The sequence below is a fragment of the Barbus barbus genome (assembly GCF_936440315.1).
Source record: "Barbus barbus genome assembly, chromosome: 21".
Lineage (NCBI taxonomy): Eukaryota > Metazoa > Chordata > Actinopteri > Cypriniformes > Cyprinidae > Barbus > Barbus barbus.
The window spans coordinates 15534187-15550641 of NC_136749.1; the positions used below are offsets into that span (position 1 = coordinate 15534187).

Consider the following 16455-nt stretch of genomic DNA (forward strand, 5'->3'; position numbering starts at 1 on the left):
ACTCTCTGCCAGCCATAACAGATGCTCATCTGACACAGATTCATCATCAAAACTACAGTGATCAAGGAAAGAGATGGACGAATCTGTAATGCAAATAAATAAACATGTCTGAGACAAAATTATTTCATCACGTGCACTATATTATTCTCCCTTTTTGGTACAATATGTAAAATAATGTCATTGAGCCATTGTTGCAAATTAAACATGATGGAAGATAAGGCTCCAAAAAAAAAAAACCTTTTCAGCCACAGAATACACAAGTACAATGTGGGAAATACTCACTACATTTGAATTCAATCACATCATATTCACTCATGTCCAGTCGTTGACCAATCACATCCTGGAATTCAGGACGCTTGGTAATGATTGTGGATCCATTACCGTTGCTGAAGGCATTTTTATCATAATGCATCACAGAGTAGTAGTCATATGGGGTGTCTGGGTGGTGGTCCGGTTCTCACTGTATTTTTTGAAACTGCTCTCCTTCCCTGAAAATAAAGACTAGTGCAGTTATTAAGGTTAATGTTCATAAGGAATGGCTTATTTACTGAAAGCGCTGGTAAGTGTTCAATACACACTTCAGTGTTGGGGTCAGTAAAACAAATTAATGATAATAATAAAAAAAACAATTTAAAATAAAGAAATAAATGATAGAGCAACCTTTAATGATGTTTTCATAGTTGATGGTCACATAATAATCTCTGTCATATCTTAACTGCTCATGCCAAAATCCCAGTGCATGGAGAAATTCATGCTCAACACTGCCTTTTGTTCCACAGCCATTTCTAATGAAAAGACTCCAGCAAAAGCGCGACCGACATATGACCAACACCTGCAAAATGTGTGAGAGAAAATTCACATACATACATGTAGAATAATAAATGTAATGTTAATAATGCTGCTAGTCAAATTATGTAGTCCACATATTATAACAAAAACTTCACTTGTGAAATAACTCACACAAAAAACAAAAGCAAACATGCAAAGAAAATAAACAAAAAAAGTTTAAATTAAAATAATCTTTTAAGATTCCTCAAAATAGCTACTCTTTTGCCTAGACTACAACGCTCTGGGCTTCAGTGTAAGAGTTCCTACATATTAGTCCATTAAAAACAACAAAAACACACTTTCAAAAATAACATTTTTATTTTATAGCTATATTATTTATATTTGGCAAACAGAGAAAAATATCAGTCAGTATTTGGATTGCTAACTGGAACCATACTGTACCCGTCACGACTCTCCACAGAGAAGTAAGAAATGTCTTCTGCTGTTTTGGCTTAAAGTCAACATGATTTCAGTCTGAACTGCTCAAAGGCTCTCAAAATGACTCCTTTATTGTTCACACCTATTACCATGGAAATCAAAGGTTAATTTAAATAATGATTTAAAAGTCGAAGTTTAAAAGTTATAAGTGAGAAATCCATGTTTTCTTAAGATTCACACTCAGCTCATGGGGGACAGGAATATCCCAATGGTACTGATCCCAAAGAATGGCGTTCCTTTGATTAGGCTTTAAAGCAGACTATTATTAATGCTGAGTTCTGAATGATTCAATATTGTAATGATAAAATGTCTTGGAACAGAACTCACCATCATGATGTCTCCTTCTCTGAGATTTAAACCTAATATCACAAGAGAGTTCAGTTCACATTAAACAGGCCTATGCTTGAATAAAACAGGTTCAAAAATTATATATTATATAAATATATTTGAGTTCTTGAGATAATATTGTAGTTTTATACTACAGTTTTACCTTTGTTTATATCTGGAATGTCCTTCCATTCATCATTAGTTCCTTTTAGAAAAAATATAATAAAGGAAAAAAAGACAGCAGGGGAATCAGAATTGTGGGCATTGAGTGCTAGACAAAAAAGTAATTGTTTAAGTAAAATGATAAAAGGCCAATCATATCATCAGACAGAAATGAGTAGCCAAAACAGGATCTTTTACACTAAACATATTACAATAACTTTACAATTGATTAATTTCAGCAACTGTGCTGCTGTACTTATCAACTACATCCGGTGGGGGCTGAGGACATGAGATACAAAAACAATATTTAGACATTATGAAAAATAGGTTTAAAAATAAGCGATATACCACAGAATCAAGAATCAGAATCAAACTTTGGCCTCATGACACACAAAGCCTAACAAATACAACAACAACAACAACGTTTATTTATAGAGCACATTTAAACACAACCGAGGTGCTTTACAAAGAATAAAACACAAACAAAATAAAAGAGTAACGAGGAAATAAACAGACAAATAAAATCAACAGAATACAATAAAAAAAAACAGGACACAAACTAAGGAATGTTATAAGACAGGGTGAAAAAAATATGGCTTTAGATAAGATTTAAAAATACTAATAGATGGGGCACATTGTCACGGTTCACTTACCCACGGTCTCACCTCGTCCCGTGGTTTGTCATGTGTGTGCGTGTTGTACGTGCAGGGGCGTGGCCGAGCCGTCATCCACTCACTCCCTTCAGCTGTGTCTCATCACTGAGCCAGCTGTAGCCCATTTCCTCTACCATAAATACCTCTCTCTCATTCCTCTCCTCTGCCAGATTGTTCTTGATGTCTACCCACGTACAGTGTTCCAGTCTTCTCGTCGTCATCTCGTCGTCATCTCGTCATCTGGTGTCCCGTCTGGTGTTCGTGCACTCAAAAAAATTATTCATTCTATGAACTCAATTTAATTGAGGGCAGGATTTCCATCCAATAAATATGTGTAGCCCCAACTCATAAAAAACTAATTAATGCGATGAAATGTAATTGAGTTGGGCCAACTCAATTTTATCAAATATAGTTTAAATGAAATTGATACATTGAAGTGATTTTTTTTATTTTATTTTTTTTATTCTTGTTGAACTCAAACTAAAACGTTTAACTGGAAAATAAATTATCAGGCAGACATCCTTCTACACTCAAAAAAAAAGAAAGAAAGATTTGTTGGATTTACTTAACTTTAGGCATTAGCATAAGCTGGTATTGTTTCATCCATGGCATGCCCATAGTTGTTTTTTTTATTATTAAAACAACTTTGCTTCATGTTAGGAGGTCCTCCACTCAAGCACATGCTCTACACTTTACTACAATGGTAACCCCTCAAAGCAATAACATACCAGAAACTCTTTTAAATACAAACATAAAAGAGCATTAAACATTAACAAGTCTCCCAATTTTATCATCTGAATAAAAAAATGCCTAAAATAACATTTTATTTCAAGATTTACTCTGCTTATCCAGCCCTGTGCAAAGCATGATGGGGAGGGGAAATCCACTTCCTAGTTACACAAGTAAAATCATTTGTTATTTCAAAATGAAAATATTGAGTTGAGCCAAAACGTAACTGTTTCAAGTCAGTTTAACACAATGCAATTGTATAAATGGGAAACTTAACATATTGGTGTTAAATGAAAATTATTTTTTAAAATAAACTGAACAGTGTTGGATAATCATTTTTTTGAGTGTGGATCAGGAGTTCGTGTTGGTGTCGTCGTGTCCTCGTCTCGTGTCTGGAGTTCCCCTGTCGTCGTTGGGTCTGTCTTCACCACCACTCCACCGTGTAGCCCATCCAGTTCCTGTGTCACTCCAGTACCACAGTCCTGTCGGTGTCTCACTTCATTTCATCAATAAACCCTGTCATTTCACTTGCATCTTGTTTCCTCTTCCCTTCAGCCGATCATGACACACATCTGATAAAGGGAGGAAGGCTATTCCAAAGCTTTGGTCCCGCAGCAGCGAAGGCGTGATCACCACGATTTTAAGTTTAACTCTAGGGACTATGAGTAGGCCAAGGCCACACGATCTCAAGGTTCTAGACGGGGTATATGGAAGCAACAAATCGGTTAAGTATTGAGGAGCCAGATTATTGAGGGCTTTGTAAACAAACAATAAAATTTAAAATCAATCCTATACTTGACAGGAAGCCAGTGTAGGGACATTAAAATAGGTGTAATATGTTCATATTTTCGCTTCCCTTCAAGCAGTCTAGCGGCTGCATTCTGAACTGAGAAATACCAGAATACAAAGGCTGCATCCGAAAACGGAAACATGCTGCCAAGGTAGGAAGGCATCAAGGCATGTCCGAATCCAAAGTTAGCTTCACTTCCTGTCTCATGAGATACCTTCATCTGATCGATTTTTGAAGGCAGCATAGATGTATCCTTCGCTGCCTTTGATATCCCACAATAGAGCTAAAAAAATAGAGATGGCGTCTGAAAGTTGCGATGGTGGTTATTTTGTGTGTAAATGTATATTTCTGATTAACATTTTACACTTTTGATGTTATTTCTAGCGAGAAATTAGTATTATACTAATTAAATATTTGTTTAGTTATCACCAAAACTCATTCTATTTTGTTGTAGATCATTAAATCGTTTCGCTGCCTCAGAAGCCTGTCCAAAAACAGTTTTGTGAGGTGCCTTCGTGCAAAAACGCTGCCTACAAAGTCATTGCCTCATAAGGCATCAATGCAGCAAGTCAGCTGCCTACATTTCTGGATGCAGTTACAATAATCAAGCCGAGATGTTATAAAGGCATGGATAGCTGTTTCAAGATTGTTCCTAGATAGACACAGGCTTACACAGACTTACATCACGGCCTAGAAAACACAAGTGAGAGCAGTCCAAAACATTGTTACTAAAACATCTTACTGGTAATCAGGAATCAATGGAAAGGTGGAGCTACATCAGAGTCTAAAAAACCGCGCATGAACTCCGTATGCAACAATGTATGCTGTCAATTACAGTAAATGTGGGGGGGGGGGAAACCCTCAGCATCTTGTCTCTGGGCAGGAGCAGGCTAAATAAATAAGTTAATATTTTCTCTGGCAAAGCAGTGGGGAAAATATCTCCTTGTAGCATTGAAGAATAGGGAGTATGCTGGAACCAATCTGGGATGGCCATTAAACCAATTGTGAACTAGTTGGAAACTGACATTATCCCAAATTACAACATACTGAGGCTGATCAGCCCATCTTGGCTCTCTTGGTTTGTGCTGGATGATGAAATCATAGAGAGGGTTGAAGAAATCCAAGAGGTCTTGTGTGTTGAAAGAACCCAGGGTAACATGATGGTGGAGAACGCCATGGTGGATGAACAAAAAGGCCGTCCTTGTTGAATATGAATACAGAAATTTTGTTGTGAGGTCCCGTTTGAGGGTTTCATGCTAGCACTGGCTAACTTTTCATAGTATAAAAGGTACTGAGGGCCTTCCTCGTTGTCTGGACCTTCACAGGTAATAAAAACCAAGGTCAATGTATATTTTTAATGTCCTATTTTATATGTGACTTCATTTAACATTTTTATTGTTTAATCTTGATCCAAAGAGTTGACAGAGGTCTGCATGCTTTTAGTTTCAAAACCATTTCCATTCTAATAAGCATATGCTGACTTTATGTGTGCGGGGCGTTTGAATGCTGTATGTTAATAATGCCGATGTGACAGTCCAACTCGTTGTTAAAACAATCCCTTAAAGAGTCATCTCTTTAGAGTTGTCTGCTCATCATTTCTCAACTAGTTGTGTGACCCACAAGTGAGTGAAAAGCCACAGTTTTAAAACTTCTGTTCTAACCTAATGTATGTCAAAAGCAGCACTAAGATGCAGTAGAATTAGTCATTTTGTTCAGGAAACTAGTATTTTTATTTATTTATCTAGAATTAAGTCATTCTGTGTGTGTGCGCACACGCACACACACACACACACACACATTTATGGGGACTCTCCATAGGCGTAATGGTTTTTATACTGAACAAACTGTGTGTGCTATTGCCCTACACCAACCCTACATCTAAACTTAGCCCTCACAGGAGACTTTGTGCATTTTTAGATTTTCAAAAAAACACCATTTAGTATGTTTTTTAAGCCTTCTGAATTATGGGGACATAGGCGGTGTCCTCATAAACCACCTTCCTATTGTAATACCTCTGTCATACCCATGTCATTATACAAATTTGTGTCCTCATAAACCACATAAACATGCACACACACACACACACATTATTTAGAAACCTCTCAAAACATTGAGTTCACTAACTGACTTTTTTCAACCTTCAAAGACACGGAAATAATTGATTCATTGTTCAGTGTAGTTAGAATCTTTGATTAGACTATAGGTTGATGGGAGATTTTGCAAGAATCCAGGGGCCTAGAATGCAATACGTACAACGATAATTTAAAAAAATTGCTGTAACTATTAGAGAATAGAAGAGTCCACACACCACAACTATAATGATACGGTAAATCAAGTTGAGATTCCCACTAAATACCAAACTAGCGGTTTCCTCAACCATCTTGAAATCCATAATAGATCTGGGTTTGGCAGCTGGAAAATGATCTTCGGAAATGCTGTTGCATACATATACAGTGTGTACACTAATCCCACTGGTAAAAAGCCATCAACTCATCAGTCAATCATCATCAACAGATCAGTTTATATTGTATGTAATGTTTGTGCCTGAGATGTGTTAAAAATATTGCGTTCTCATGCCAAATTTTGCATAGGCTCTTTTTATGATAATTTTATTCTCTTACATTCACATTAAAACCCACTTGCATAAAAAAGTTAGATTCATGATAGCATTCATGCAGTGATTTATTAGACTGAAAAAAAGACTCATATATGGCAAATATTTACCTTAATGTTTACAGAGAATGTAAGTCATCATGAGTAACGCTAGCTTTAACATTGCAGGATAAACATACTATTAACATACTAACAATACATTTAACTGTCATATGCATGTAGCAAAAAGCTGGAGATAGATGCAGTTCTTTAGCACTGAACTTGTGAAGTCAGACATAGGGCTGATAGTGATTTTTTATGATCAACTCACTAGCAAAAGAAAGCAAACCACCAAGATGATCAGAGAAGAAGCAGTCTTTGCACTTGAATTGCAAAACATGTCCATACATTCACTAAAGGAAAAGAAGTACAAATGTGAAGATAAACATTATTAATGCAGTAGAAAAAAATCATATATTTTGATAATGCAGTAAATCATTTTACAAACTCTCAAGAACCAGTTTTTTTTTTGTGAATCAAAAACATATACTGCAACCATTAGTCTGATTCACAAACAAATGAGTTTGAGGCAGTCCTGTTAATGAATGACTCAGGCTTACGAGTAACTGTTTGTTTTGACAAATCCTTCACTTATTTAACTCACTGCATTAACTCATTGTTAGACAGATTTGGAGACATTTGGCAATATCGTCAGTTTTTGTAAAACCAGCTCATAAATAAAGCAAATGGGGACTGTAACTAAAAAACATCCATATGAACCATTATCAAATCAAAGTGGAGGTCTGCATTCCTGCGGCTCGACCAGACCTGACCAGATTTCTTGTAACACAGGATTAAATTTCCAAATAAAACACGGTAGCGGTTGGTAACTCTGGTGTAGCCTAATTTGAACGGGAGCAGGTGGTCTAACAATATCCCGTTCCCGACGTCCTTTCAGAACAGCATATCTGCGCTTTACACATTCATATCGACCACCGCTACAGCCTGCACTCAGGACTGTTATGCACATGCTGTACACTTGGACCAGTGCTTTCTGTGTCATGCATTTTATTTGTGGGGTCTATGCATGCAGCATGTGCATAACAGTCCTCAGAGCAAGCTGGTGGTAAATATACAGCCCTCAGACAGAACAGGCAGGTTGTCGATGAGTGACAAGCAGAAAAAGGATGACAGAGCAAAGTGTTGAAGCGCTGTCCTTGAAGGACATTCAACTTGGACTGGAAAGTGGTCAGTTTATTGCTAAGAAACCCGTGATCAGGCAAGTCTGATGTATATGGGAGTCTTTAGCTAGGAAAATGTGAGATTCTGAAAACGAGATCTAAATTTAACGGTTTATTGCTAAAACATTAAATCAGGCAAGTCTGATTCAATTTTTGTACAACCAACATTATTTCCTCTGCGAGACCTTCTTCCAACTGTGTTGACAGCAAAATGGTAAACAAATTTTGTATCTTCAAACAAAATAACAACTAGCTTACAATTTGTGTGCAGACTACATTTTTATGTGTTATCTCTCTCTTTTAGTAGCTAGGAAAATGTGAGATTCTGGAAACGAGATCTAAAATTAATGGGAACTGTCAGGTCGGGAAGAAAATTATTGGTCACATAATTATTGGTTGCAGTGAAATAGTAAAGAAGCGGTTCTCAACCTTATTAAAATTTTAGGACAGATGAGACTATGTCTTACCCCTTAGTGGATCCTGGTGTAGTCATCATCAAATGCAAAATAATGAGTTCTCTGTGACCACCATTTTACAAAAAAAAAAAAAAAACTACAAAACTAATTCAAAGTAATTACCTTGGAGCACATGATCCCTGTTGGGCACTCACATTAGGAGCACATGATCCCTGTTGGGCACTCACATTAGGAGCACATGATCCCTGTTGGGCACTCACATTAGGAGCACATGATCCCTGTTGGGCACTCACATCAGAAGTAATGTTGAAGTTCTTCACTGTCACTTTAGGGCAGGCTAAAGAGTCCTTCTTTAGAAGCCCTGATATATCTGGATTGGTAAACATGATTTATATAAACATTCTCAGAAATTCGGACACAACTGAAATATATCATAGCCACCCAACTTAATATTTGTCATCATATTGATCTCTGAGATTACTTCATAAAACCTACCTTGCATGGTGAAGAGAAATATGATGTCACCACCCTTGATAAACTCTCTTTTAGTGAGATCTTCTTTCATTATGGCATATTGATAGCCAAAGAATAAACCCACATATACGGTCTCACTGCCAATGACGACTTGAGTTCCAATTTTTCGAGGATTGTCCCAAACACTGACATCTGTTAAAACAAAATATGGCTTTTAGGCCCTTCAAAGCTACATAACCTTGATCTTGCTGCATGTAAACACATTGGGAGTGAAAAATAATCAGATTCTCACTGAAAAAAACCCAAGCAGGGTCAGTTGTGAAGCTTTTCTCAGGGGACATGCGCTTCTGTATGTGTGGGTTCTGGTCAAGCATCTGGAAGGTTATTTGTCTCCATGGACAAGGCCACTGCAGCTGCTCATCATATACACCAGATACCAGACGAACATATATTGAAAGATAATTCTGATAAAGTACTAAGCGAGCCTGAAAGCGATAACCATCACTGGAGTAATACAATGGACTATTCATCCAAGTGCCAGACTCATTGCTGCTCAAAACCTTCTCAAAGTCTCTTATCTGCCATGTGTGGGGACACTCAGTCTCTGAAATATTGATATCATCTAGTGAAAATCCTCCACTGGAGTTTCCAGCTCCTTTACGGGCTTCAAATACAACTTGGAAGGTTTTATTTGCATTCAGTGGCACATGATGCAGCTTCCAGTAATTACCAGGAGATCCTGCAAGAAATAACATGTCAATAACATTAAATATTTAACCCCTTAACTGCCCCCCCCCCCCCCCCCCCCCCTTTGAAAATAGACTTGAAAGTCCACTGTTTAAAGTTAAATTGTTATAATTCATGAACCCTCTTTAATACAGACCTAAGGTTGGTCTCTTTTTAAAGAAGACAATCAGCAGATTATTGCAGAAGTGAAATCATTTTAATATGAAAGTTATAAAAAAGTTGTAAATTTACTGAAAAAAAAATGTACTGTACTATTTTTTTTATTTTATATAAAATAAATATTTTACAAAATAGGTTTTGATCCAAATTTGGCATAAAAATAAAGCCACATGTCTAAATAAATTGTGTTCCAAATTTGAAGTTGATAAAAAAAATTGAGGTCACTATAAAATTTTGTTCATGCGTTATACCACAAACAGCCACCGGGTGCCATCCAAACCCTATTGATTTTTTATGCATTTTTCTGTCTACATGTATACATTTCTCTCTCAGTATTACTCCTATCACAAAATAAATACCAGACTCAGACCTTTCCGATGGTATGTATTTTGTCAAGATTATAAAAGGTTTTGATTCTATAAGAGCGTAATACATTTGGAAGATGACACCTCCCACTAAGGGAGAGGAGCCCGCTAAAAGATTTCTATGGAATACCATTTCTATGGAAACGCAATGTCTGATTTCAAAACGGTTTTCACAGATTGAATTTTGAGGTTTTAAGCTTTCAAATGGTGTATGATGATTACTAAAACATGTAATAGGAAAAAAAGGAAACTAATATAATTTTTGTGTCAAAGGTCAGAGCTCCTGTTATGGTGTATATGTTTTGAGGTGCACTCTCGTCATAAATTAATCTATTATTGCTCCTACATATTTTAACAACAAACAGTGGTAAAATATCCATTTAGGAGTCGTTTGTCATGATTACATTAGGATTTAATTGTAATATATTGAGGTAAAGTTAGGCGTCCCGTATACAGGATGGTGACAGTTAAGTTAAAAAAGCATTTGTGTTTTGTAATAGGTAAAGGACTGAAAAAGTCTGACCTGTGATCTGATCCATAAGTCTGAGAGTTCCTCTGCTGTCTGCTTTGTTCTGATATTCTCGGATCCAGATGTTGAGCTGGTCAGACTCATGACTATTGTGATAGTAGTAGAACTGCAGGCACTGGACTTTGCAGTCTCTTTTAGGGGTCATTGTCTTGCTCTCCATTCTGGCTGTGTCCCCCTCGTTTCTGCCCTCAGTGCTGAAGTGCATGAAGAAAGATGTCCCTGCAGACATTAAAACAGGTGTATACAGAGTGTAGCTGCACTGGTCTAATGAAATAATAGCCACGCTTCATTCAGATGACTTTTTGCTGTTTATTTGGTACAGTGACTGCAACTGTTTGGAAGTGCGACATTACTGTTTGGGCAGTTAAAAATAGAGGTTGTTATCCATCCTAAAGTTTTTTTCTGTGAAAAAGCACACATCGTCAAAAAAGAATCTTCACATTTACAGACTGACTATAACAGATCTCACCATTTTTTTCTTTGCCCAAGTATGTGTGGTCAGTCACACTGATGCCACTCACTGACTTCACTCTCCGCCAGCCGTAACAGACGCTCATCTGACACAGAGATTCATCATCAAAACTACAGTGATCAAGGAAAGAGATGGACGAATCTGTAATGCAAACAAATAAACAAACATGTCTGAGACAAACTTTTCATTATGTGCACTAAATTATTCTGCCTTTTTGGTACTATATGTATATGTTATTGCACAATTAACATGACAGGTGAGGACGCTCCAACAGAATGTTTACAAGTGTTTACATGGCAATTTATTACCATTCTTTGATATCTCTTACAACAGATACAGATATTTACCAACCACAGGTTCACAGTAATGTTGCAAAGAATACACATTCAATCTTAAAATGAATAATGTGGGAAATACTCACTGCATTTATAGAGTTTATTGAGTTCAATCACATCATATTCACTCATGTCCAGTCGTTGACCAATCACATCCTGGAATTCAGGACGCTTGGTAATGATTGTGGATCCATTACCGTTGCTGAAGGCATTTTTATCATAATGCATCACAGAGTAGTAGTCATATGGGGTGTCTTGGGTGGTGGTCAAGTTCTCGCTGTATTTATTAAAATTGTGTTCATAACCTAAAAAAAAGACAATTGCATTTATTAAGGTTAATGTTCATAAAGAATGGCTTATTTACTGAAAGTGCTTATTAGCTGAATGGACACTTTAGTGTCAGAGTCAATAAAGCAAATCAACCAAATTCCTAAAAGAAATAATTTAAAATAAAGAAAAAATGATAGAGCAACCTGTAATGATGTTTTCATAGTTAATGGTCACATAATCATCTCTGTCATATCTTGACTGCTCATGAAAAAATCCCAGTGCATGGAGAAACACATGCTCAACACTGGCTTTTGTTCCACAGCCATTTCCAATGGAAAGAATCTGAGCTCCAGTAAATGCACGACCGATATATGACCAACACCTGCAAAATAAGTGACAGAGCACATTCACATAACACATACATGTAGAATAATGTAGCCTAAATTTAATAACACTGACAGTCAAATTAAGTAGTCCACATATTATGACAACAAAAACGTCACTGTGAAATAACACACACACACACACACACACACACACACACACACACACACACACACAAAAGTTAAGTCAAAATTCTCTCTTTTTTTTAATATTCCTCAAAATAGCTACTCTTTTGCCTAGACTACAGATGTGCATGCTTTGGGCTTCAGTGTAGGATTCCTACATATGTGGTCCATTAAAAACAATAAAAACAAAAAAAATACACTTTTTTTTTTTTTTATTATTTATGTAATTTTATACCTATACAGTTTGGATTAAGCATACAGAAAAAACATATATTGGTCTATATTTGGATTACTAATTGAAACAATACTGTACCCGTCACGACTCTCCACAGAGATGTACGAAATGTTATCTGCTGTTCTGGGCTTGAAGTCAACACATGATTTTAGTCTGAACTGCTCAAAGGCTCTCAAAATGACTCCTTTATAGTTCATACCTATAGCCATGGAAAACATATAAAAGTTAATTCAAATTATTAAATATAAAATAAAATAATATAAAATAATTTAAGAGTTGACAGAACTGTAAGTGCTAAATCCACGTTTTCTTACTGAGATTCACACTCATCTCATAGGGGACAGGAATATCCCAACGGTACCGACTGCCAAGAATGCCACTCCTTCGCTTAGGCTTTAAAGCAGATTATTATAAGTATCCTGGGAAGACTATAAATGCTGATTTTTTATTATTATCCGATATTGTAATTATAGAATGTCTTGGAACAGAACTCACCATCATGATGTCTCCTTCTCTGAGATTTAAACCTAATATCACAAGAGAGTTCAGTTCACAGTGAATATGCTTGAATAAAACAGAATAAGCTTGAATAATAATTTATAAACAAAAATAGATATTAATTACCTTATTTATATATAGCCTATATGTATGAGTTTTTGAGATAATATAGTAGTTTTACCTTTGTTTATATCTGGAATGTCCTTCCATTCCTCATTAATGCCTTTGAGACAAATATAAACGTAGAAAATAAAAAAAGACAGAGGGGGAATCAGAAATGTGTGCTTTGAGTGCTAGACAAAAAAGTAATTTTAGTGAAACTGTTTAAATAAAATGATGAAGGGCCAATCATATCATCAGACAGAATTGAGTAGCCAAAACAGGATCTTTTACACTACACACATAATAAACATATTACAATAATTTTACAGTTGATTAATTTGTTCTACTATGCCGTACTTACCAACTACATTTGGTTGGGGCTAAGAACATGAGATATGAAAACAGACATTATTAAAATAGAATCAAATCAGCACTATAGCAGAAGAATAAAATCAGCAATATACTGTTTTTACAATGACAATATGTTATAACATAAGCTCTCAAACTTACCATAGATGATGCTGGGCAAAAAGCCAAAGTCAAACTCAGCAAAAAAAATGTGCATAAACACATCTTCACTGAAAAATAATAATGATCACATTTTATTTTTGATTTATGAAATTTTTCTAATCACTTTAAAATTTACAAGCAAAATACCTGAGACAATACCTAAAAATATTCTTAATTGTGTTTAATAATGTTTAAATATTAGTCAGTTATTTAAATTTAAGGTAATAAAAAATAAAAAATAAAGAAAATAAAGAAAAGAAAATTCTGTAACCTAAAATATGGATACCAGTTTTCAGTCAGTAATACAGTGGAACATAAAACTGCCTCCCAATCACCAAGTTTGACAAGAAAGTGTCAAGTTCTCACATTCTCACTGTGCTTAGTTCCTTTTAGTTTCCTTTGTATCTAAGTCGGTTCTCTCTTTTTTTTTTTTTTTTACTATTGTATTATTACTATTACTTTTGTTATTTATCTCATTCCTCATTTGCCATTCGTATTAATACACCCAGTATTACTCCGTTTCCTCATTTGCCCTGTCTCTTTCCTCATTTGCCCTGTGAATTTATTCCCCATATCCAGGGGCGTCATGCACTCATTATTTTTGAGGGGGGTGGGGGTGTTCATCATGTGACACACAGCAGCCACAACAGCACTTATATTTTATTTATTTTTTCCTTTTTATTCGAAACATTCCCAAATTTATTTTAACTATATTTTTATTTTAACATGAACTATATTATGAAATACAGTATCTTGATTCTCACCTTTATAGATTATGTTGATCTATAGTGGGTGATGGACAAAGTATCCTAAATAATGTACTCTATTAACTATGCATAAAAACCTGTCTGTTTACTTAAAGGACATTCTACCAGAAATGTACATTTCCACTTGTAAAAATCTTGGGAATTTTTTTTTATTATTATTAAATCTGAACGTTCAGTCATATGGAGGACGCGTTAAACTATGAGAAACGCATATTGTGCCATCTCAGCATGTTTTTATGATTGAATAAAATACATTTTTATACGCATTTCACCCCTAAAATATCAGGCCCTGTCACAGACAAATTTGTATATGTTAGAATGGTTACCTAATACATTTCTTTGATACAAATAGCATTTTCTTATTGGTCACATGTCCCTGATTGTATTTAACATGGTTTTGTAATTCATATAAGAAATATAAGCAACTTTTTGGTCAACTGTATTACACAAAAATCACAGAATACCCGCCAGGCACTCATATAGTGTTAAAGAAAAAAAAAAAAACTACCTTTACATAGGAGATATCTACAAAAACATAGCAGTGTATATTTACCTTCATCTACACAGTGAAAGAGATTAATTCATCAATATTTTCTCAAATAGCACATTTCTATATCATAATTTCCTGTGTGACAGGACTGACATTGGCATGACAGGACTGACGGTGCTGTGACAGAAAAAGTTATGTTTTGTGTTCTTAAGTTTTGATAAGCATTCCTATTTTAAATTATTATTATAATCTTAATGTTAATGTAATATTAGACTGGTAAAGTTACTGTCACACAACCATTTAACAGTCATTAAAAAGTTACACTACTCTATTAAATTACTGTATAGTTCTATGGAAATATTACTTCATAATATATAAAATACATTTTACTATGATACAGCAAATGTAATCAATAGACATTTAACTGAATAGCACAATGTAAAGTAAGTGGGGTGCCACATCATATTACGGTTCAGTAACAACAGGGTTATACTATAGTAATATCTACATTATTACTTAGGAAATTGCATGGTAACAGTGGAAATTGCATGTAATTTCCTAGGTAATAATGTAGATATTACCATGGTATCACTCTGTTATTACCAAGCTGTAATATGAAGTGATACTGTGACGGTATCAATTGATGTGAATGATAACAACTTAAACTTGTTATTGATGGAGATTTTTTTCTAAATAGTTGTTAGCATAACAAAATGTTTCAGGTTACGTATGTAACCATGGTTCTCCGAAGGGAACGAGACGCTGCGTCGAAAACGCTAGGGGAACGCCTCCAGAACTGTACCAATCGGGCAGTTAAGCTGGGTCGAGCTGGCAACCTTCGCACCATGAAGTGAAGAGCTTCCACTTCAGGGCGTAAAGTTTCCTCGTAGAGGGAGCTCTGGATTGGAGGATGGTCTCAGTAACCTCGGTTGAGTGATCGGAAGCTAGGAGCTAGGAGCAGCAGCAGCGACCGCAAGTGACTTCAGCACAGCTGAATACTTCTGCGTTCAAATGCACGCAATAGGCTAAAGCTTGCTGCAAAACCCCAGCAAACATAACCATGAATGTGTCTGCGGGAAATAGTAAGGGGATATTTGAATTATTTACTAATAAACTAATGTTTTCTGAGTCTGTGTCGCAAGGATGAAGTTACTGATCCTGACTCGCCATCTCCTCATTAGACGGGCCTTTAGAGAGAAATGCATCTTTATTGATTATGATTAAAATTATAATAAAAGAGTTTTTGTTTTTTATTTTTTTATTTCGTTAAGTAATAATTTAAAGCTTTCTATAGATATATTTATCATGTCTGTGAGGCATGTATTCGATCAGTTTCGGTTCATTGTTGTGAAGCGCTCCTGTTAAAGACGGCAAAGCGCATCATGTTTGTTTTCTTTGTTTTATAAAAGAACTACCTTTTGTTGGTATTGTGAGTGCACACAAATACAAGTAGACCCTTTACAGGTCTGAATGATGTATTACTCTTACCTTTATCAAAAAAAAAAAAAAAAAAAAAGACGGCGTAGGCTATTTTAATTTACTTCCACTGAAAACAATGCAAGTGTTTGCGCTGGTGTCTCCATGTCCTGCAGAGCGCGCTGCGCACATTATTATTATAGGGCAGGTTTAACGTTTAAACATTGTTATATACTTGAACTGTTTTAGTATATCTATAGATTTTATTTTAGGCAAGTCGTGATGATATGAGAAGGCTAAATTGATCAAACATAGGCTATGATCAGCTCATGCCGCTGGCCGCTTGGTCGTTACTTTAAAAAAACAAAAACTTATAGGCTATTTAGCGAACAAAAATGCTC

At 35.6% G+C, this 16455-nt stretch overlaps 1 protein-coding gene across 7 annotated transcripts; it reads right to left on the reverse strand.

The window, feature by feature from the left end:
- Positions 1-6512: 6512 nt before the first annotated feature.
- On the reverse strand, positions 6513-13916 carry LOC306887487 (meprin A subunit beta-like). 7 transcript variants are annotated; one of them, XM_079445241.1, is made up of 15 exons: positions 13748-13916; positions 13382-13449; positions 13233-13251; positions 12951-12992; positions 12767-12798; positions 12586-12664; positions 12350-12470; positions 11731-11909; positions 11344-11562; positions 10920-11063; positions 10445-10669; positions 8943-9389; positions 8672-8842; positions 8371-8546; positions 6513-6932 (listed from the first exon to the last, which is right to left on the reverse strand). In XM_079445241.1, the coding sequence occupies exons 2-15, from the start codon at positions 13442-13444 to the stop codon at positions 6930-6932; spliced, it is 1920 nt and encodes a 639-aa protein (XP_079301367.1). In that variant the 5' UTR covers positions 13445-13449; positions 13748-13916; the 3' UTR covers positions 6513-6929. The 7 variants fall into 7 exon arrangements, with proteins under 7 accessions (XP_079301367.1, XP_079301364.1, XP_079301369.1 ...); XM_079445238.1 differs by having other exon boundaries at positions 13653-13916; XM_079445243.1 differs by having other exon boundaries at positions 8404-8546; positions 13529-13758.
- Positions 13917-16455: the final 2539 nt, after the last annotated feature.